The sequence below is a fragment of the Girardinichthys multiradiatus genome, chromosome 19 (assembly GCF_021462225.1).
Source record: "Girardinichthys multiradiatus isolate DD_20200921_A chromosome 19, DD_fGirMul_XY1, whole genome shotgun sequence".
NCBI lineage: Eukaryota > Metazoa > Chordata > Actinopteri > Cyprinodontiformes > Goodeidae > Girardinichthys > Girardinichthys multiradiatus.
This window is the reverse complement of record NC_061811.1, coordinates 13,480,273-13,504,666: the sequence shown is the minus strand read 5'-3', so window position 1 is coordinate 13,504,666 and position 24,394 is coordinate 13,480,273. Positions and strand designations below refer to the sequence as shown.

Genomic DNA, 24,394 nt, shown 5'->3' with positions numbered 1-24,394 from the left:
AATGGATTTTATCTGGATCAGTCTGAGTTAAGAAAATTAACATGGGCTTTTACCTGGAGAGGCTCTGGTCATTTACTGTTGACCTATAGTAGGGGATGACAAGAATATATGTATAGAACTTTCACTCAGGGTGGGCTATGTCGCATGCAGAGCCAGCACCCCCTTGTGGTTAAAATATAACCATCATTTCCTATTTTTACATCCCTGCACATTTTTTCACAGAAAAATTCCTCTTTACTTCTCCAGATTCAAGGATAGGGGACAAAGGTAAGTGGGTGGATAATTTAACAAATAGATGGATGACAGACAAATTAATAGAAGGATGGCTGGATAGAGGAATGAAAGAGTAATAGGATGGATGGATGATAATGGACAAACAGAAGGATGGATGTATAGTTGGATGCACTGATGGCTGGCTGGGTGGATAGGTGATATCTGATAAGTAATAGACATAATGATGGACATTGGTGGACAAATGGATAGAGGGCCGGGTGATGGTTGGATAACGTACAAACAGAAATGGATCAGGACAAGATAAGAATAAAGTCTTATAAAACAAATATTTTTTCATACTAAAATTTCTCTTCCCAGACCTTATTGGAAAAGATCCCAACTGCATTGAAATCCTTCACTTTATACACCTAATGCCTAATCACACTTCTACACCAGATCAAACCCCTGCCAAATATGATACACACTAAAGATGAATTTAACCAAATATTTTTATTCCAATACATGTGGGACCTGCAGTCCAGATAATTTTCAAACATTCATCTGCAGAGGTTTGCCATTAAAAAAGGAAAAACAAAAGCAGTACAGCCCCACTTCAAAGTTTTAAGCAAATATTTCACAATATGTACATCAGTAAAAGTCACGCTCAGGCTGTCTAACCCAGGATCCCATTCAATCATTACATAGACTGGCGGATCTTTTGGTAGTAAAACAAAAAACCACAAAGCAAACCTACTTCATTGTTGTTTAGAAGATTCATATGATACAAGTAATGCTTAAACGTCTTTTCCTTGCAGATAAATATGATTGCAGTCATTGGTACTTGTACTGAAATGTCACCCTGAAGAAATAATTCACATTTCAGTGCTCTCCTCAGCACATCAGGTCCAACATTGCACAACCCAAACAAGCACAAATTTGTAAATGCTGTTACAAACCTCTTAACACTGTAGAAGGCCTGCTATAGAAGCTGCTCAACATGTTTTCACTGTCTGAAAGCTGAATCTCTGAGTGGCAAAGCTAATTTCAGAGCCAGCATTTAAAGTGTACGTGTGGGGAATATGCACAAAATTAAAAATATTAACAGAAAAAAAAAATACTATCCTGTTCTGGACTTAATGCTCCACAAAACCCCCTCTAGGCATATTATTACAAAATGACTGATGATCATGTAAACTCTTTAACTGCAAGAGATTTCAACAACTACGCACAGAAAAGAAACAGAAACGAATAACGTCCGTAAGCTCAGAGAAACAACCCTCGAAGCATTAAAATAAATAGTTTCACAATAATTTAACAACAAAAAGACAATATATTCCCAAACAGTACAAAGCTTTCCAATAAATTACCCAGAATGGGGAAAAACAGGACTACAGATGCAGAGTGAGGGTGCAAACATACAGAGCTGTTGATGCATAGGTGGCAGAGGAATCCTGAGGTAAACCCATAAAATACGGGGGGCTCTAAAAGAAAGAAAAAGAAAAATGTATCTATATCTTTTATAGGGATTGAACAATACTTTCCTTCATTTCCTATTCCTGTCACCTATGTTTCCCTCACCAAAGCACCTGTCTGGTTACAATCAGAGGCAAAGGGAATGGATAAGGCAGGTTGTTAAACACAACATGGGTCAGCAAATGATTTTTCCCAAAACTCAATAAGTTAAAAACATATAATAGAAACTACTTGGCTTCTTTTAAAACCCCCATTTTCACCTCCAGCAGGCAAAAACAAAAAACAATTATCCTAACATACATGCAGCAGTAACTAACTCATTTTTCTTAAAATGACACTTCAAAAAAACAAATCTCTACACAAGTTATTCTGTACATGTTTTGAGTTAAAAGAATGAGCTTCGATATTTACATAAAACACACATCAGTCCCTGATCGATTAAGGCCAAAGTACTGCAGATGTATCACCCACAGCATGTAGAGGCTGCTGTTGCACTTAAAGTGTTCCTCTGTTTGCCAAATGCAAAAGAAGCAGTTATCATACAATATAACTCAAGGCCATTGCTCTTGTATCATGTCCTACAAAGCATATAATGCTAAGCAAACTCTGGAAAGCAGAAATAAACCCATCTTCACTATCACCTTTTCTTCTGAGCAGTCCACGAGTTTGTATTCCCAATTTAAATTTTATGTACATACAGTAGCATTAAGGTTCATATGACTAAAGCCCCAGTTTTTATTCAGTTTAATGGGACTTCCTTAATAGCTCTTTCCTACTGACAGAAATACATAGGGACTGTCACGATGTTGAGGTTGTTGAATGGGAATGAATGCAGGGAACCAGGGCAGTGGAGCAGTGCTGGTCTTCATGTGAATGAGTGGAGCCACAGTGATGAAGGAGTCAGAGCATGCCGAAGCCCTCACTGCCCTCGCTGATGGCCAGCTTTAGCATCTTGTGCAGCTCCTCGTAGGAGTCGTATGTAGGGAGGCACAGCTGGTTAAAACTGCACACAGTAACAGACCCCGATGATGTTTACAACGATCATAACATGAAAACAATGTCTTACGACTGTATTCATACAACTTGAACTTTCAACATTTTGTCACAACCCCAAACTTCAATGTATTTTAGGACCTTTTTTTTTTTTTTTTTGAAAGACCCACTGTAAGACCATTGTAAACAAGAAATGAAAATGGTTAATTTTCTTTTTACAAATAATAAAACAAAGATACACTGTGGTGTACAGTTGAATTCTTCCTTGAGCAGTCCTTTGTACAACCACCTTTTGCTACAGCTCCAAGTCTTTCAAGGTACAGTACAGACCAAAAGTCTCATTCAAGTCTCAGTCAAAGAGTTTTCTTTATTTTCATGACTATGAATATTGTAGCTTCACACTGAAGGCATCAAAACAATGAATTAACACGTGGAATTATATACTGAACAAAAAAGTGTGAAACAACTGAAAATATATCTTATATTCTAGGTTCTTTAAAGTAGCCACCTTTTGCTTTGATTACTGCTCCGCACACTCTTGGCATTCTGTTGATGAGCTTCAAGAGGTAGTCACCTGAAATGGTTTTCACTTCACAGGTGTGCCCTGTCAGGTTTAATAAGTGGGATTTCAAGCCTTATAAATGGGGTTGGGACCATCAGTTGTGTTGTGCAGGAGGTGGATACAGTACACAGCTGATAGTCCTACTGAATAGACTGTTAGAATTTGTATTATGGCAAGAAAAAAGCAGCTAAGTAAAGAAAAACGAGTGGCCATCATTACTTTAAGAAATGAAGGTCAGTCAGTCCGAACAATTGGGAAAACTTTGAAAGTGTCCCCAAGTGCAGTCGCAAAAACCACCAAGCGCTACAAAGAAACTGGCTCACATGAGGACCGCCCCAGGAAAGGAAGACCAAGAGTCACCTCTGCTGCGGACAATAAGTTCATCCGAGTCACCAGCCTCAGAAATCGCAGGTTAACAGCAGCTCAGATTAGAGAACAGGTCAATGCCACACAGAGTTCTAGCAGCAGACAAATCTCTAGAACAACTGTTAAGAGGAGACTGTGCGAATCAGGCCTTCATGGTAAAATAGCTGCTAGGAAACCACTGCTGAGGACAGGCAACAAGCAGAAGAGACTTGTTTGGGCTAATGAACACAAGGAATGGACATTAGACCAGTGGAAATCTGTGCTTTGGTCTGATGAGTCCAAGTTTGAGGTCTTTGGTTCCAACCACCGTGTCTTTGTGCGGCGCAGAAGAGGTGAACGGATGGACTCTACATGCCTGGTTCCCACCGTGAAGCATGGAGGAGGAGGTGTGATAGTGTGGGGGTGCTTTGCTGGTGACACTGTTGGGGATTTATTCAAAACTGAAGGCATACTGAACCAGCATGGTTACCACAGCATCTTACAGTGGCATGCTATTCCCTCCGGTTTGCGTTTAGTTGGACCATCATTTATTTTTCAACAGGACAATGACCCCAAACACACCTCCAGGCTGTGTAAGGGCTATTTGACCAAGAAGGAGAGTGATGGGGTGCTGCGTCAGATGACCTGGCTTCCACAGTCACCGGACCTGAACCCAATCGAGATGGTTTGGGGTGAGCTGGACCGCAGAGTGAAGGCAAAAGGGTCAACAAGTGCTAAGCACCTCTGGGAACTCCTTCAAGACTGTTGGAAAACCATTTCAGGTGACTACCTCTTGAAGCTCATCAACAGAATGCCAAGAGTGTGTGGAGCAGTAATCAAAGCAAAAGGTGGCTACTTTGAAGAACCTAGAATATAAGACATATTTTCAGTTGTTTCACACTTTTTTGTTCAGTATATAATTCCACATGTGTTAATTCATAGTTTTGATGCCTTCAGTGTGAAGCTACAATATTCATAGTCATGAAAATAAAGAAAACTCTTTGAATGAGAAGGTGTGTCCAAACTTTTGGTCTGTACTGTATATCTATGCACATCTAGAGTTTCCCAAATCATCTTTGCAGTTTAGCTCAAAGTCAGTCAGTCTGGATGGGGAGCACCTGAACAACAATTTTCAAGACATGTCAAAGATTTTTAAACTGGATTTAGGTCTGGACTTTGACTGGGCCATTCAAGCCTATGAATAAGCTTTGATCTGAACCAATTCATTGTAGCTGTGGCTGCATGTTTAGTTTTATTGTCCTGCTGGAAGATGAACCTCTGTCCCAGTCTCAGTTCTTCTGCTTTCCCTATGTTGTGGGGATGCTGAAGAAAAGCATTCCCACAGCATGATGCTACCACCTATGTGTTTAGAGTAATGTGCAGTGTTAGTTTTCCACATAGCCATTGGCATGTAGCCCAAAAGGTTCCATAACCTGACCAGAACACTGTTTGCTGTACCACTTAAATGACTTTTAGAAAACTTCAAATATTACTTCATTTGGCTTTTTTCTCAGCAATAGGTCCTTTTGTGCCACTCTCCCATAAAGGCCAGACTTGTGGAGTTAATAACTATTAATTGTCATGTCGACAGATTCTCGCGCCTGAGCTGTAATAATAATAATACATTTGTTTTATGAGCGCCTTTCAAGACTCTCAAGGTCGCTTTACATCAATTAGATAGGTCCGCAGCTCCTCCAGAATCACCATGGGCTAACTGGCTGCTTGTCTGATTATTTTATATGACCCTGCATAGATTAAGAAAGGTTTGGGGAGTGGATGGATGATTTTATTTAGGAGTAATGACCTCTTAATTATTTGGATGCAGGAGACTCAAAAACTATAACCAGGAAAAAACTAGAGCTGCACAATTTTAGCAAAATGCATATTATGTGATAATATTGGTGAATGTTGCAATAACAATGCTACTTGCAACAAATCTGTCTTTATATTTGGATTAATGGCAAACAGATTAAGAAACTGTTCTGGCGCTTAAATAACCTAGTTGTATTTTTTTAATGACCTGACCACCTTACCACCTCTTTACCTCCTAAGACTTTTTATGCTACATTCAACAACATTTGTCTCCAAATATATCACACACATAGAGAGCCTGAATGCATGACACTTAACTAACATTTATTGCATTCCAGGTGTTTCTTCGCAATTTGCATATTGTATACAGTGATATTTAAGGACTTTGTTAGACCAGCCTGTCACAAATATATAAATTGCACTTCTACAGTTGAATCTATGAAAAATAGAAAAGATTATGTAACTATAAATAGTAATTAGTAATTTTGAAGCAACCAGGTCATTCTCAGGAACCTATTACCTGTAAACGTAGCTTACAGTAGTTGGGTCACTGTAGATACTGCATATCTACTGTACTGTTGATATTCACACTACTATCATCCTTTTATATGCCTTTACTTACCAGGTGTGTGCAGTGGGCAATGTGCTGTGTGTAGGGGCTGCAATGATCTGGAATGAGGGGCAGAGTGTGTTGAATCCTCCAGGGGGAAGCTGAGAGGAGCCAGTGGTGAACTGCAACAGACGAGCCAGCTCTTCCTGGGTGAAACTGGACACCACTGCCCAGAACCACTTCATGACCTGTGGTAAAAAGAAAAATAAATGACCTTCTCAGACGGCACTCTACTGCTGGAACATAATATGGAGAGAGAACCTCCTTAACATACCTTCTCTCTAAAGTGCCACGATCCTCCGACAATCACAGCGTGGGCTTTGAAGTCCTGCACGTTTATATCACCAGTGCCACACATCAACAGCTAGTAAGATCAAAGGCAAACAGACATAATTACCTGATGACTATTTTAAAGGTTGCCAGGATTTTGTCCCAAAAAAATACACACCTACCTCCAACTCATTCTCATCAAATATGGCCAACAGATTCTCTGGAACCAGTTCGTTCAAACCTGCAATGAATTAGGAAATTACACTACAGACATGCTTAACTGGAAAGGTCAAATGAAAGCGGTTTGCACAAAAAGCCAGACAGCGGCTGCAGACATTGTCTTACCTTTCAGGAAATGTTCCACCTCATCCCTCACCTGGCTGGCTAGTCTGTACTGAGCGAGCAGGTTAAGGTAATGCATCTTGTTCTCATTGGTGACGGCAATCTGAGCTCCCCCTGAAATCAGCTCCACCACCTGCAATCAGAGCATGACACAGAATAGAATAAGTCTCATAAAGAACAATGTCTTGTGTGGGATGTAATACCCCATTGTATGATTTTGTACAGCGCCAATTCTTGCAGGAATGCTGCCCTGGGCAAGTAACCCAGCTCCCAGGTCTCATAGCTGACAGCTGCTACATTTCCCTGTTAGCACTTAATTTATTTCTCTACTCCTCACTGAGTTCACATGCAAATAACCAATACAAAACTCATTCAAGGCACAACTGAGATCTGCTGCAGATTCATCCCTTCTGCAGCCACTCTGGACACATAACCTAAGGATTGAACTGCCTCAGTGGACTTGCGATCTTCTCATACTGCGTACTGGTGCCATGTATTCCACAGATACAAGCACCCGGCTATCCACTTGATGTAAATGAATCATGATTCCTCAGACCAGGCCTCCTTTTTCTATTGCTATGTAGTTCAGTTCTGCTCACATGTCCATTAATGGTGCTTCGGGCCGTGGACAGGGGTCAGAATGAGCATCTTGACTAGTCTGTGGCTATCAATCCCCATTAGGAGGGAAACTGTGATGTATTGTATATTCTTACACCTTTCTATCCAGAGTCAAGATCAACTTTTCCATCAGTCGGAGCTACAGGAGCTAATCTATTGGATCAGACCACACAGGACTGCCTTCACGTCCCTTATGCATCAATGACCAGTTCACCACTGTTCCTTCTGTGAACCACTTTTGATAGATACTGATCACTGCAGACTGGGAATACCCGACCAGCGCTGCAGTTTTGGAGCTCTTCTGACTCAGTCGTTAAGCTATCACAATTACCGTAGGTCCTTGTCAAATTTGCTCAGATCCCCAAGTTGCCCATTATTAATTTTTTGCTTCCATCACATCATCTTTTATGACAAGTTGTTCACTACCTGCTTAATATACCCCACCGCCATCAGCTGCCATGATGAATAGAAAGTCAGTGTTATTTACTTTACCTGTCGGTCATAATGTTATGCCTGATTGGTGCATAAGCGTCACTGCACAACCCCTACCTGGATGTTTCAGCAATGACCCAATAACAACATTTTGTGTCATGTAATGCAATGCAGAAGCTCATTCTCCACTGAATTAGTTGCACTCACCTCTGCATGCCGACTGCTTAAACGTAAAGGCAGATTAACCTTTCTGCTTAATAATTACGTGACCTTTTGAGGGCACTGAGAGCATTGCATCTCCAAATGATCAAAATAAACAAAAAGTGACAAGACTTAATGTTTCACATAAAGCAATTCAATTCCTGGTGTTTAGACCCATCTAACACGTTTCAATATGGCAGCATTTGTGGCAATATAAACAGTAGCTAATTTTATTCTGCAACTGCTTTTAAACTGCAACGTTAAAGAACAAGTAAAATTCCACTGTATAAACCCACCACTTTTCACTTCTAAAGAAAAAGAAGAGATTTGCCAAACAAGCAATCTGGTTTATTTTATTTGGTTTATAGCTTCTATCTACGATGGAATTGCTTCAGAGATTAAAAGCAGGCTTCTTTTCCCAAGTGTTGCCTCACCTTTTCCAGCTGGCCTGACTTGTTGTACTTCTCCTCAGCAAACACCAGGTCCATTTCACTCACGTCATTGTTTAGGATGAAGCAGACTTTAGTTTTGTAGAACTCCTGGTCATCCGTCTCAAAGTACTGAGTGTGGAGAAACAAAACGAAAACACAGAACAATGGCATTTTTAAACAAACATACCATGTGATCTTCTCAAAAAATGAATAAAAACATAACTGGATAGGGAGATTTTGAAACCCATAACAGATTAGATAAACAGCACAACACGCTGACTGGCTTTTTATAAATAATCGCAAGGACCAGATTACGTCTCCTGGCTTTGTGAAATATGTTTAACTGATGAGACACCCCAGATGACAGACTATATAAATAATAAAAACAGCGACCTTCCTACCTTGTAGTTCATCCTAAGGCCAATGATCTGAGCTAGGAAGGAACGCGTAAAGCGAGCCCGGACCAGCTGTTTGTAGGCTCCGCCCAGAGCGGATTCATACAAACATTTTCCGACGATGCGACCAGCAAACTCATACATCTTCAGACGCAAGTGGGGCGGCCTGTCAGCATTTGGGTGCACCTGGAAAAGGAAGGACGGTTTTTATTGTAGTTTCTAAAGCCGTACATTGATTAACTGGAAACATAATGTCTTAATATGGAAATATTCATAAGCAATAACTCACAAGGCCCTGGTTATTTTCACTGAAGCGGGTGAACAGCTGGTTGGATGTGTCAAAGAGGGTCTTACAAATAAGCTCAAACCACTCCCTGCGAGGTCCTCCCCAGTCAAGAGCTGATGAAAGAAGTCAAATTCTTGTCAACTTAGTGTCTTACTATAGATAAAGTTACAGGGCCTTGCAGAGGTATTCAAACCCTTTAAACTTTTTTTCCCTTACATTTTGTCATGCTACAACCACAAACTTTAGTCTATTTTATTGGGATTTTATGTCACAGACCAACACAAAGCAGTGCATAAAGGTGAAGTGGAAAAAAAACTGTATTATGGATTCAACCCTCAGAGTTTTGGGGTATTTCTCTATCAAGTTTGCTCACCTAAAAATTACATGTTTTCTCTGCACCATTTTAAGCTCAGTCAGATCAGGAGGAGAGGGTCTAGGAACATCACCTCTAAGTCTTTTCAAAGTTTATATTCAGAATTAGGGTCTGAATGTGATTGGACCACATGAATATGCTTTGATCTAAACCATACCATTGTGGCTCTGGCTGTATTGTCCTGCTGGATAGTGAACCTCCAACCCAGTCTCAAGTCTTGTGCAACCTCTAGAAGGTTTTCTTCCAGGATGGTACTCCATTCATCCTCCCATCAACTCTGACTAGACATGCTGTCCTTGCTGAACAAAAGCATGATGCTGCCACCACCATGGTCGACATGTTTGCTCTGTTCCCTACAAATCAATAAATTTTAAAACTGGGACATATTATAGCTTCTTGTCAGCAATGGCCATCTTCTTGCCACTCTTCATCAAAGGCCCGATTTGTGGAGTGCACAACTAATAGTTGTCCTGTCAACAGATTCTCCTACTTGAACTGTGGATCTAAGCAGCTCCTCCAGAGTTACTACTAGGCAGCTTCTCAGATATTGCTCTCCATGCCAGTCTGCTAGTTCAGGTGGACGGTTAGCTTATTCGTAGAGGCCTTCACAGAACAGCTGTGTTTATACTGAGATTAAATTACACACAGGTGGACTTTATCTACCTGTTACTGGTAGTATACTGGAAGAGATAGATTGTGATTAGAAGATTGTCGGGGGTAACAATATGCACGCCACACTTTTCAAATGTTTACTTAAAAATTGGAGAACCTGCATCACTTTCCTTCCACTTTCAGACCATGAGCTACTTTGACTTTGTGTTGGTCTATGAACATAACATTTCAATAAAATGCATTCAAAAATGTTATGTTTTAAATGTGAAAACGTTCGGGGGGTTTGAACACTTCTGCAAGACACTGTACAATGAAATTTATCTTTTTTTTTTTTTTTACCTTCCTCATCCTGAAACACAATTTCAAAGTTCTTACTCCAGTCTGACACAGAGAAGTTTCTTGTAGCCTTTAGTGACTGTACAACAACAGAAACGAGAATCAAAATGATCACAGGGGTCACAACATTGTTAGTATTTCATTTTTATTTATTTAGTTTAAAGAGACTGATTTTCTTAGCAAAGAATAGAGAAAAAGCACTCACTGACTCCAGAATGGCATGTCGAGTGATTTTTAGGCAGGTTTTGGAGCGAGGTTTCTTGGAGTGGATGTGCCTGAGTTCACGCTGAAAGAAGTTTACCTTATCTTGAAAGGTCTCAGAGCCACCTAAAGACAAAAAGATGACATCACTGCCAAACTCTCACCACAGGGCCATTTCCGGCCGTTTTTTTTTCTTCAAGAAATAAAATTCTCATCACGCTGAAACAAACCAATGTTTTTGTGCAGGAAGCGAATGAAAGTAGCAGCCATGATGTTCCTGTCTTTGCAGCTGAGCTCCACAGGAGGCTGTATGCCGTCGTCCACCACAAGAGTTAAATACTTATGAACCGGGTCTGGACCATAGTAGGTAAACTGAAAAGAAAGGCTACAATGAGCTCTGAAAGAAAGTCAAAATGGCCCTTATATGGGGTTTCATTTTATTTTTGTTTTGCTTACCTTGGTTCCTGGACATACTCGAAAGGTGAAAAGGCGCCATGGAATAATTTTCAGGTAGAACTCCTTTACAGATAGTTGCTGTTTGACAGATGTCCAAAATCAGTGCTATGTACTTAAACACATCGCTTACAAACAAATGTAAAAAGTGGACTTTATTATTAAGCTCCAGTACTCACCTTTGGCGATATGTAACAGTAGACCTTTTTTGGTTTCTTCACCTTCTCTGGTTGTCCCTCCACAGGAGAGTCATGCTCCTCATCCTCCTCGCCCATAGAGGGCCTCCTCTGAGGAGCTAGCAAAGAGGAGGCAGGTAACTGCCAAGATGAATTGCTGTAGTTGCCACTACTGTAAAGATACGCCTCGAAGTAGATGCTAATGCCTGGAGTGGACACATTCTTCTCCACGCAGGCCTTTTCATTCTCTGCAGTTTGCAACAACAGATGTGAGGGTTAGCCTCTGAAGACATAGGCTAGTAAAAAACAAGGCATTGTTTAGCATATAGAGAAAGCTCACCACTGAGAACAATTATGTCAAATTCTCCATTGCTGAGCGGCTGATCCTTATAAGAGATCCGGGCCCTGAAACAACCCGTCTTCCTCAGGATGAGTCTCAGCAAAACCTGGCACTGCTGCTTGTTGAGAGAAACCGACTTATTGTAGAAATCATCTAAACTGTCATCATCCACAGTGCCAAGCTGAAAAACCAGAAAAATACATTAATATGAACACTAGTGATGTTTAACTCACTGTAAAGCCATAGACTGGGAAACAAATTAACACAATAGTAAAAATAAATCCAAACTTCCACTTTCACTGTCAGAACAAAGTAAGAAACAATGTGCAGTGCCCTGCAATAGTATTTTTAGACCCTTAGAACCTTTTCACAATTTGTCACGTTACAACCACCAGAATATTTATGTATTTTATTGGGATATTAAGCCTTCGAAAGTCAGAATAAGTAAACCGAGTCCAGCTGTGTGTCATTTATTCTCATTAATACGGCTGCTCCGTAAAGTCCTCAGATGTTTGTTACAGAACTTTACTGAAGAAAGGGCATCATGAAAACTAAGGAACAAAGTCGACAGGTCTGGGAGAAAGCTCTGGTGAATTGTTTTTTGCAAGGTTAGGTTATAAAATAATGTTCCAAGCACTGAAGAGCTCGCAGAACACATAGTTTAATCAATCATCTGAAAATGGCAACCTTAACTCTAGCAAGAGGTCCTGTTTGCAGTTTTTTCACAAGGCATGTAGCTCCTATTATGTGGTAAAAGCTGCTAAGAGTTGATCTAAACACGGATGGAGCCAAGTACGGGTTAATGCTAGAAGAAAAGATGTATAAATAACTTTGCAAAGTACAGCAAGATAAAAATGGATGAAGAAAAGAAACTATACTCTTACAGAGTGAACATGGACACTGTAGTTTTCTTCATCCGTGAGAGACGTGGAGTTACTGGTGGGGTTTCCATACTCGTCTCTGGGTTCAATTTGCAAGGTGTGCTGCTGGCCATTTGTTAGCACCAGAGTGGAGAAATGGTAGGCTATCTTGGTTTTAGATGGAACAACTGTCCCTGTGAGAAGAACATACAAGATGAAAAATGTAAGTGATTACTTTTTTTTTTTTATAAAGTAAGCCCTGGAAAATAAACTCATAGTGGTCACACCTGGTTGGAAGATCTTGTAATAAGGACTGTAGGCCACATTGAGGCCACCCAGTTTTACAGCAACCTCATAACGTCCGGCTTTGCGCACCGTAAAGGCTACTTTGACTATGTTGGACTCTGGCTCCTGCAGAACTTCCTGGGTGACCGGGATGTCCAAAGCCAGTTCGATGTGGGTGATGTTCACCCTCAAACCCACAGGCCGATGTGCAGGGAAAGGTTGGCCATTTTTGTAAAAAAGCTGAGAGAACACAAAGTGAGTAGAGCAACTTTATGATTATATAAACATAGTTTTTTAGAGAGAGACAAGTATTGTCATACTTATAGTGGATATTGTATCTTTATGTTAAAATGTTTTTAATTTGTCACATTTCAACAACAACTTCAATGTATTTTGTGGGATTTTATGAGACCAACATAAAGCAGTACATAACTGTGATGCGACAGGAAAAAAAGATGCATGGCTTTCAAAGGTTGTAACAAATACTAATATTAAAGGTTTGACATACATTTGTATTCAGCCCCATTCACACTATTGGTATAACCAGCTGCCTTCAGAAGTTACCTAACACTTCAGTAACACCTTAGCAACACATTGTGGTGGTAGTATCATGCTTTGGGGATGCACTTTATCAGCAGAGAGAGGGAAGCTACTCAGAGTCGATGTAAAAATGAATGGAATTTAAACTCAGGTCAATCCTGGGAATCCTAGCAACAACCCAAACCATACAGCCAGCCCTACAACAGCGACGCTCTCCATGCAACTCGGCTGAGCTTAAGCTTTTCTGCATAGAAGGATTAGCAAGAATTTCAAAGAGTTGGTAAAGATACCAAACAAAGAGATATAAAATCCCAATAAAATACATTAATGTTTGTGGTTGTAACGGGTCAAAACTGTATATTTTTAGTCACATTTTCAAAATCAATTTTTACCTGAACTCTAAAGGTCATTGTCTGCCCGACTTCCTGTGGTTCCTTCCAGTCCCATGACACCTTACAGGAACGCGGGTCCAGGTAGTTGCCGCGGACATAGTCATAGATGCTGCGGTCGCCCCTTCTCCCGGGATCGTCATTCTGCAGGAAGCTAACGATCCTAGCTGCGAGCTCACAGAGGAACTTGATGGTAAAGAAAAACGCTATGATGGAAACAGTAATTCCACCTGGAAAAGGAAGAAACACAGGACAAGTATTAATTTCTAGCTTAAAACAACACAAATATATTTACTTACTTTATATATCCTGTTAAGGTTTTTTAGCATGTATGGCCGCCAATCGTTCAACCCAACAGCTGACCCTGAACTCACCAATCACGTAAAACATGAGGTCCCTTATCAAAAAGCACAGTGCCACAGTACAGCCAAAAAGGAGAGCTCCCGCTGAGGAACACAAGAAAAACACAATAGTTTGTATATTTATACAGTGTAGATTGTTTTCTAAAGCATCAGATTACATTTCTGCTTTTATCATGATGCGTTTCCATATGACTGCCACTGAGCTATGGCATGCATAAAACCACACCTAAATAAAGGAATGTTGGGGAACAAGAGGGATAGTTAAGCATCCAGAGCAAGAAGAAGTTGTTCTAACTTATTGTAAACTCTTATATAGAACAACTAAATGTTATGAATGTGAGAGTAAAGTTATGGATTTATGAGGTGTGCATACAAATAAAGAAAAACTAAAGTTGTCCATGGTTACACATGCATGGGTGTCATCATGAAAAACTTATCTTTCTTCACTGAGTCACACTCGAACAATGAGTGACCTTTTTAATGAAAGGAATATTGAAATATCCGCAACCAGCCTCTTATTTACACCCTGAACATTAATGCTGCAGGACAGCAACCACAGCTCAAAGAAACAGAAAATATTCAGTCTCACCAGTTGACCACTTCTCATTCAGACGCCTCTCAGCAAGGCTGCGCACCAGCCGGATCTCGTAGTCCTGGTCTCGGCTCGCCCTTGAGGTCTGCAGAATCTTGATGCCTGTGGACAGCTTTATGTAGTCGGCGTAATAGTAACCCCAGGCAGCTAAAGAGAGCTGAAGCTGACTGTCAAATCGAGACAGGTCATCCAGATTCATACAACCCAAGGCTTTCAGTCTGGGGTGAGAAAAAAACAAAAGTGAAAGTATTTTAGGTAGATAATTAACTAGTTTTCTTCAGAATACAACTCCATCACTACGGTCTATTAAGCCACACCACTGCTGGTAATGCACACAAGAGACTGTCCCTTGTACAAAACTCCTTTATGTGAAATTGTGCATGACAACCAGAGTGTTTTCAACTGAACAAACGTGTCATATTAAGGAGTGACGCAGTCAAGTGCATGCAATCCAAATGTATTTTTAGACAAGGAGAAATGAAAAAAAACCCTGCAAACAAATGATTTGAAATGAAGCTTTACGGCTAAACAATAATTTCCTCTATCAACTTGTTATTGTCAGTCTAACCTTATTAACAATCTTTGCAGCTGCTGCATTTTGCTTATAAGACAAACATTTTATGGTTAATAAAACATTTTATTTTAAAGAAACGTTTGTATTTCCTTCCCCATTCTATGCAATTTTAAACTGATGTAATCTCTCCGATCTTTAAACTGTGTTGTACAATGTAACATTAATGGCCATATATAGTATTTCTAAGTATATTTAGCTGAAGGATCATCCCACTGAGAACACTTCTACAATTAGCACAAATATTTACTACCACTGCATTGGAGTTTAAAACTGACAACAAAATTGTGTGAGTAATAAAGACACAAATTCAACTCTGGATGAATCAAAATGAGAATATTATCATAACCTTCTGAACTGTGAAATGGTTAGCTATTCTTAAAGCCAGAAACTATTTTATTAAAACTTCACCACCTTTGCTTCTAAACCATGACAGCCATTTATAAAAATGTATTTATTTTACCCAGAGAGGGGTAGTTGTAATTTAGATAGTTGTTAAAAAAATCTTTAAAAACTGCAGCAGTCTGTAACGGATGTCAGCAGACTGAAAACCCTGCCTTCATGTACATATATATATATATATATATATACACACACATAACCCTTCCTAGCGTCTAGAAAAGCTACATCAAAACACCAGAACAATGTAATAAGTCATAGAGAAATGCTGTGCCTGAAAAAAAAAATAATATTTAAAGTAACTAATCCCTAAAAATAGATGCTGTTTACAAACCCATGTCACACTGGTGTTGAGGCTAAAGCGAAGACCTTTCTTAGCTTACGTGTGGTGATAGTGCTCTAGGTTCTGGGAGCAAAGCCACTCCTGGAAGGCAAAGTCTCGAAGCAGCTTGATATGAGCTTCTGCAATTTCCCTCCAACGCCGCTGCTCTTTCACCACCTCCTCCAGGCGACTCAGTGCATTCAGACTCAGTTCTTCCAGTGTCTGCACATCTGCGACACATAAAAACCACATAAAAATGATCAACATTACTAGAATGCTTACGTGTCTGCTGATGTACATGGTTTAAAATGTAGATTTTGTAGACGTTTGGTAACCAAAACAGTCACACAAAAATGGTATCTCTACCATTTGTTAATGAATCTAAACAAGGACCTCCACGCACTACAAAATGTACTTTAATGTATTTTTTTAACAAATAAAACTCAGACAAAGGTCATTGGCATAAAACAACTTCTGAAAATCGTTCATTTTCAGTGCAATCCGAAAGCGCTACCTCTATCAAATAACTTGGAGCACATATATTTCCTTTTATATGTTTTAGTCCTGAAGGCTGGAAAAAATATGAAAAAGCAAGAACTGCAATTCCAACCCCAAATAAAAGTGGAAATCCAAATCCGTTAGATAAAACCTGATTGGTACATCTAAAAATATGCCATAAATTGATATGCCATAAATGTTCTTACTCATTTTCAATTAGCCTCATGTTATTTAAGGTTCAGAGGTCTTTATAACTGGATGAGGCTTTAAAGTGACGATCTCCAGTATTGACACTATAAATAGAACAAGAAACCCTTGTGTTTTTACTTTGGCTGCTCTGTCGAATGTGTAATCAAACCCCTGGATAGAATGCTGGTAGTTCAACAAATCTGACGTGCTGGTAACCAGTTAAACAGACAAACCTTCTGCACATAGTGAGGAAAAATCATCTTCAAAAGGTCTTCCTTACACAGTATTAAAGCTCAATGCTCTTCTACATGTAATAGTTGGTGCTCTTTGGTGGGTTAAACATCCCTGCCTTACTTTCACTGTCTTCTGCTCATATCTGCGACGATGCTGGTCATCAAAGAAAATATTTTTTTTTCTAAACCACATTCATAAAATATCATATTAATGGTAAATCTTCAGCCTGCTGTACTAATTCTAAATGTTACCATTGTAATCATTAAAACCAGTAACCATTTCCCCCAGGCTACATATGTTTAATTTATTTATTCATTCATTTTAAAGTTATGGGAAAAGGAGGAAAACAAACCTATGAGTCTGAGCAAGAGTATAGAACTGCATTTCATAGAAAGTTCCTTAGAGATGATCTCATGATCTCTCTGCTTTGGGAGCTTGTCAACATGTTCATACCCTTAACGATCTAAGGTCATCGTATTCACTCCAAAGATTTATTGATGTTTAACAGAGCAGAAAAATGTCTTAGGTGGGCTTTAAGAGGTCCCGGGAAAGTTATTGTTTGCAATAAATAAAAACAAAAAACAATCAGAAAATATAATTTTTTGAATGGTGCATGGCAATATCTTATGGGATTTTGGGTCACAACTTTATACAAGTTTCAATGGAAATTTACGGACAGAAATTACACCTGAATTTTTGCATTTCAAACACTGTGGCTATGATAAACCGGATCTCGGGAACATTAAAATGTTATTGTTCTTTCAGATGATTTGTTTTGACATACCACACATTAGATTCAACTAACATACATACGTTTAGCTCTACAGCAAAGTTCATTTTTTGCCACTCATCTTGGAGGTAATACCAAAATATATTCAGAGTACCACCAAAGGCAGCCCAAGAACCACCATTGGACAGAAAATCAAGTCAGAAAGGTTTTCCCAGGAATCACTGGAAACCCACTCTGCATATTACAGCGCATATGTACTGGTGTAGAAAGAAAAACAGTACCTTCAAATAAGTGGCTGTATTGAGAAAGGCTATGTACTTGGAGCCATTCCTCAATCTGACTCTCTTTCCTTTTCTTCCACCGTACTTCCCAGAACAAGATCCACAACACTGAGCAGAAGAAGATTGTCAGGAAGAAGCGGCGGTCCATCAGACCATCCTTCAGCCCTTCACTCAGATCCCGCCGTGCTCTCACGAGAACTGCCACACACCGCTGGACAAACTCCTGCCACGGAATGTGAAAACGTTAAAACAGTCTCCAAAAAGCTTAAGATTGACACACAGAGTAAATACTGCTTTGCTTTTAGCTTTTAACCCTTAAAACATGACGTTTGTAGAAGAAAGGGAACCCTAATTAGCTTGTAAATAAATTAAATATGAAGGAAAAAAAAAAAAAAATCACAGAAGAACGAGCTAACCTGAATCTATTTATAAACCAAATTCGTAACCAACACAGTGCTTATTTTAACTAATTTTTATAGGGTACCCGCAATTAAGGACAGACAACTAACTAATAATCTATTTTAACGTGTAGGCTGGAAACGAGAAAATACTAAGGGCGAGAAACAATAAACTGCAACATCATCAATTCTCGCTCGGAGGCAGGCTGCTACAGCAGCATTCAGAGAGAAAACACAACGCTAACAGCTAGCCAAGCGTCCTTTTAGAAAGCTCGGCGCCATTAATAGGTGGTTATCAAGCCGTACATTTAAAGATCTTTATAGAGAACTGCCTGCAACTTAAGAGGTGCAAAAAGCATTATTTTTGCCAACATAAATCTGTAAATAATACATGTTTAACAAGCGTTGTATCTACCTTCGTCTGCCAATAGTTAGCATAGCAACCGGAACACATAAGCAGAAAGTCGTCGCTTTCTTATTACGTTTTACCGTCGACACACGAGGGGAGCAAAGGCAGCTAAGTTCAGAGTTAAAGGCTGAAATTCGGAAACATGGTAAATTATTCCGATTTTTTTACACTATCTTAATCTATTAACATATCCTATTCTGTTATTTAAGTTGACTTTCTTCTATGTTGGTTGTTGCGCTTTAACGTTTTATGCAGACATGCTGTTGAGATTAGCTAACTTTAGCGCAGTTAGCATAGCATTAATGCAAGCTAGCCTGATAAAAAATAAGATTAATTTAAATTACCAATAAATTAGAATATCATCGAAAATATAATTTAAGCTTGTATATTGAGGCTTTGCATAATGAGTGATATATTCCAGGTGTTTTCTTTTAATCTGCTGATCATGACATTACAGCTAAAATTCAGTTTCTAAGAAAAATGGAATTTCACACAAGCCAATAAAAAAAGTTAATAAATAAATCTAATGTGATGTTCTACGCATTCATGGGGATAATTGCTGAACTGACAGCCATTGCCAAACTTAACAGGAAAAGTAAGCCATAATATTCTTTACTAGAGAAGGTGTTACCAGTTCAGTGTCCACGCATATTATTGGAAAACTGAGTGGAAGGAAAAAGTAGTAGAAAGAGTAACAGGGGTGACTGCATCCTTGAGAGGATTGCGAAGACAAGCCCCTTCTAGAGTTTGGAGAGATTCACAATGCATGGAGTGAGTGCTTCAAGAGCCAACGTACAGAGGTATCCAAGACATGGGATAGAACTTCCCCATTCCTTGTGTTCAGCCACGCCTGAAGCAGATACATTAAAAGCATCATGCCTGATTTAAGGATAAAAGCAACTTGACTGTTGCTCAGTGATCTGAAGTCCTCTTTTTAGATGAACATCAATTTTGGATTTTATTTAGAAACAAAGGTCCCAAAGTCTTGTCGAAGCGTGGAGAGGCATATAATCCAGTTGCTTGAAGTCTGCTGTGAAGCTTTAACAGTCAGTAAAGATTTGGGGAGGCAGGTCATTGCTGGTGTTTTCTAAAGTCCACAGTCAGTTCAGTTGTCTGCACAGAAATGTTAGAGCACTTCCTGCATCCCTCTGCTGACAAGCTTTACGGAGATGTTGTATTCATTTTCCAGCACGACTTGACAATTGTCCACTCTGCCAAAGTTATCCACACCTGGTTTGATGACCATGCCATCACTGTACTTGATTTGCCAGCAAACTGGCCTGACCTAAACCCTGTAGAGAAATTCTAGAGGTTGTTTTTGTCAAGAAGATGAGAGACATCAGACCCAACAATGTTGACAGGCTGAAGGCCGCAGTTAAACCAACCTGGGCGTCCTGAATGCGTTAGCAGAACCACAGACTGATCTCCTCAGTTCAATGCCACATTGATGCAATAATTCATACAAAAGGAGTCCAATCAAAGTATTGAGTTTATATACTGTACAGTACGTGGTAGGTCAATATTTCTTTTTTGAAAAGACTTTTTTGTTGGTCTTGACTAATATTAAAAGAAATCAGAGAAGCAAAATTTTGAGTTTTCATTTGCTGTAAGCCATCAGCATCAAAATGAATAAAGGGAAACATTGTAAATGTATCATAATATAAAACTGCAATCACTTTTCAATGATATTCTAATTTATTGAGATGTAACAGTTCCGTCATTGACTGCTTTCAAATGCAGTTTGAGTTTTGATAGAAGTTTTTATCGTGTTCATATTTTCTTCATTATCTTTAATGCACATTCAAAGGCTGCTAAAAACTAGTTGTTCCTAATGTTGGGACTGTGAAAAAAATGTGGGATCCTGAGATCCTCTTCAAAAATCAAAGTATATAACAAAAAGGTAATAGTTAAAAAATATGTATACTATAAATGTTACAATAGATAAAAGAAAACAGTGGTTTTCAATAGTTGTTAATTCTGTTTATTTGGTCATTATGTCATTTTTCATTGATTTATTAATTATTCTTTGATACTCAACTGTCCCTAGTATCTTTTACTGTTGGTGTGTTGGGAACCACTGCTATAAACATTTGATTTTATTTATTTTATTTGATCTGATATCTCTGTGTGTTTATTTCAGGGGAAACAGAAGACAAAAAAGTTTGCTGCAATGAAAAGAATGATTAATCTTAGAGATCATAGAATGTAAGTCTGAAAATCTGCAATTTATTTTTATTTATTATTTCCCTGTTAAATGTTATGCATTCTCATGACCAGCTTGTTTGTCCAGTGAATTTAGCATTTCAAAACAAAATCAGTTCAACTTGACCTTTTTACTGGTTTTGTAGAAAAGAAAAGGACCGCGCTAAACCCAAAGAGAAGAAGAAGAAGAAAGATCCTTCAGAACTTAAGGAGCGGGAAGTGTACGCTAGCCACTTAAATGAATAAACTGCATCTTAACTTGTGTTTTGTGGTGTTTTTCACCTTTTCTTTTTGTTTTCATTGCAGCACAAAGTATCCGTCCTGCCTGTTCTTCCAGTACAACACTCAGCTTGGCCCACCGTACCATATTCTTGTCGATACTAATTTCATCAACTTTTCCATTAAGGCCAAGCTGGACATTGTTCAGTCTATGATGGACTGCTTGTATGCCAAATGTAAGAAGTATAAGGACTCTTAATGCAGATGTAATACATGCTCTGTTGGAGAATGTTATAATTTAATGATAATGACAGAAAATTCTATAATTTTCCCCCTGATATGTGATCTGCTCCAGGTATACCCTATATCACAGACTGTGTGATGGCTGAGATTGAGAAGCTTGGGATGAAATACAGAGTTGCTCTCAGGTACCATCTTGAGCAATCATTTAATTATTCAGGCCCAATACGTGTATGTAGTTCTTCTTTTCCACCTAAGCAATATTTTCCTGTGTTTCATCTCCATCATCCTGCTGACAGGATAGCCAAGGATCCACGCTTTGAGCGCCTGCCATGCACGCATAAGGGAACATACGCTGATGACTGTTTAGTCCAAAGGGTAACCCAGGTAAAATAAACACACAGTAGTAAACATCCAGTGGACAGCTGGTGTTGATTTTATTACAAACCGTGTATTATGAGTAAAATTATGTAATGGGTGGCACATCAGTAAACGTTTACCTAGAATTACCAGGACCTACACTGTGTGGTATAACTAAATAATAGCTACATTTATTATTATAAAGTTAAACTTCAGCCTTGGTAGCCGCTAAACTGGATGAAAGTGAACTAAATTAACACCCATGAAAAACAATGTCAAAAAAGTCAGCAAGCATTACATCTGTTTTTTTTTTTTTTGCACCGGAAATAAATTTGCTTGTGCCCTGATTGAAAAAAAAATAATTGAATTGAAGAACACTTGCCAGAGTAATCTGGCTGTAGAGATCTGCTTATCTATTGTTTCCGCTTGTCCAAGATGGGTCCAGGAAGTAAACTCAGGCGTTTCTCACCCCAGAGAGGGTCTGATATGGGGGTTGAGGCAGAGATCAGCGATTTGAAGTAACTATCTGAAGTCTTAGTTGGTGTGTGCCTTGCCTACGCTGTTTTGGACTGTTTGTCACAAAACAACTTAGATGACATGTCTGTCTGTATACATTCCTTTACCAAGGATAAAATATATGTTTAGTCTCGTTTTTTTGATAAAAGGGAATCTCAATAATCTGAAACATAACAAACTGGAAAATTTCAAACTAGAGGTTACTGTGTTTTTGTGAAGGTAACATCAACATGGTCACCGAAGAAACAAGTTAAATCCATCTTAATACATCCTTAAAGTCATTACTGGAGCCTTTTTGCCAAGAAAACAAAAATTAAAGGAAATATTACAGGTTGCACAGTGGAGTAGATGTTAGCAGTGTTGCCTGGTAGGGACCGATTGAACTGAACCTTGGTGTAGGAAGAAGATGTGAAATGAGACTCCGCCCTAATCTCCAAAAGAATCACAGCAGAGAAATCAAGACACAGTTTCTGAAATGAAAACGAGTGCTGTCTGACTCGATGCCAGCCGGGATCAGAGGTGCTTTAAAGAGAGAGTCCCCTACAGCAACAGCAGATCTATGGAAGAAGCAGGAGATGGTCAAATAATTAACAACTGTTTATAAAATTAAGCAATAGAAGTTTTATACCTTCTTTTCAGTTGCTACTGTTGACTAACTTATTCTGTTGAAGACAAACATTTTTGGAATAATGACCCAGTGGTCCTGCAGAAATACACAACTCCCTGGTCAGAACCGACCAATCAGAGCTAGAAGGAAAGTCTCAGCAGTGTCAGTAACGCTCACAACTCTCCTCTGCACATTGCGGACCGTCGTTCGAGCTAAAGATTGCCAGTGTGCTGCAGCTGTGCTAATTGCGGTTAAACAACCTACGTTACAGGAAAACTACATTTTTCGAGTGGCACCTGCTCAGAAAACAAAGACAGGTAAACAGAAGAAGACAGATGATAAAAAGCAAAAGCTGAGAGTTCACTGGAGGCTCTGCTGTAAGGGAGGAGCGTTGGCTGTAGCACAACAGAGAGCGAGGGGTTGCACCTGTAAGATGTGCTTGTTCAAATTTTCAGGCTAAGTCCAGGGTTTTCTCAGAACTCCCTACTGCAGCTTTAAGTCAGTTACCTGCATCATATTTTGGTAGTGACGTTTGTGTTTTATAATGCAGCCGGTGTCTTGTGTTAATAGAGATTGATTATTGCAAAACTTTGTGTGCAGCACAAGTGTTACATCCTGGCCACTGTGGATAGAGACCTGAAGAGAAGAGTGAGGAAGATACCTGGAGTGCCCATCATGTACATCTCAAATCACAGGTAACAAAATCCAAGCGTAAAATCTGGAAATTTTGCATGTTTTAGTTTTAAAACAAAATCAACAAAGATGCTTTTGTTTATATTTTGTTTTCCTGTTCGCAGGTATAATATTGAACGGATGCCTGACGACTATGGTGCTCCAAGGTTTTAACATTTCTGCCCTGAAGTTAACCGTGTAAATAGACTGATTATTCCTGTTGACTGTTTCTTTTTGTGCATAACAAACATATAGAGAGCCAGTGGTTTGATTTACTTATGAGTGGATTTAGTTATATTTCAGCTTTTCAAATTTCATTATATGTTGTGACCATGACATGTTTTGTTCCAATTTGATTTATGAATAAATGAATTACAAACTGAACAGTTTTTACTTTTTTTTATTTTTAATTGGAGAAAAAACAGTAATTACCAAAAAAGTGACTGAAAGTAATAAAACATTTTCTCACACATCCTTGATCAAACTACAGGTACATCTCAATAAATTAGAAAGTTATCAAAGAGTTAATTTATTTCAGTAATTCGAATGAAAAAGTGAAATTCATAGATTCATTACACATAGTAAGATATTTCAACTGTTTATATCTGTTTATTTTATTGATCATGGCTTACAGGTAATGAAATCCTTGAATTTGGTTTCTCAGAAAATTTAAATAATACATGACTACATATTACTGCAAGTTGTGTATGACATGCATACTACAAGACCAGTTAAAAAGAATTTATAATGCAGATATGTCCGCCTACTAAAAAGCATGTTTATATACTGTACAGAATACTTGCTTGGGCCTCCTTTTGCATGAATTATTGCATCCATGCAATGTGGCATGGAGGCAATCAGGCTGAGGTTCTGCTGAGGTGTTTTAAGGAGCCCAGGTTTCTTTAGTAGCGACCATCAATTTGACTGGATTGTTTGGTCACCGGATCTAAACCCCATAGATTCTCTATGGGGTTTAGATCAGATGAGACCAAGCACAGTAATACCATTGTCATTACAGAGTGCATGCAGGTGTTAAGTCCTGCTG

At 39.0% G+C, this 24,394-nt stretch overlaps 2 protein-coding genes across 2 annotated transcripts; one reads left to right on the top strand and one right to left on the bottom strand.

Annotated features, from left to right (window-relative positions):
* Nucleotides 1-704: 704 nt before the first annotated feature.
* arel1 (apoptosis resistant E3 ubiquitin protein ligase 1) lies at nt 705-18,613 on the bottom strand. Its single transcript, XM_047345383.1, has 22 exons — nt 18,540-18,613; nt 17,727-17,949; nt 15,856-16,024; nt 14,500-14,720; nt 13,923-13,994; nt 13,552-13,778; nt 12,622-12,859; nt 12,359-12,528; nt 11,475-11,655; nt 11,138-11,382; nt 10,962-11,039; nt 10,736-10,877; nt 10,510-10,631; nt 10,308-10,383; nt 8,987-9,096; nt 8,704-8,883; nt 8,306-8,431; nt 6,624-6,753; nt 6,461-6,519; nt 6,283-6,372; nt 6,021-6,196; nt 705-2,689 (listed from the first exon to the last, which is right to left on the bottom strand). Exons 1-22 carry the CDS (start codon nt 18,576-18,578, stop codon nt 2,587-2,589), a joined length of 3,177 nt encoding a protein of 1,058 aa, XP_047201339.1. The 5' UTR covers nt 18,579-18,613; the 3' UTR covers nt 705-2,586.
* On the top strand, nt 18,607-23,733 carry fcf1 (FCF1 rRNA-processing protein). Its single transcript, XM_047345384.1, has 8 exons — nt 18,607-18,678; nt 20,674-20,738; nt 20,882-20,956; nt 21,042-21,190; nt 21,310-21,382; nt 21,494-21,581; nt 23,278-23,372; nt 23,475-23,733. Exons 1-8 carry the CDS (start codon nt 18,676-18,678, stop codon nt 23,521-23,523), a joined length of 597 nt encoding a protein of 198 aa, XP_047201340.1. The 5' UTR covers nt 18,607-18,675; the 3' UTR covers nt 23,524-23,733.
* Nucleotides 23,734-24,394: the final 661 nt, after the last annotated feature.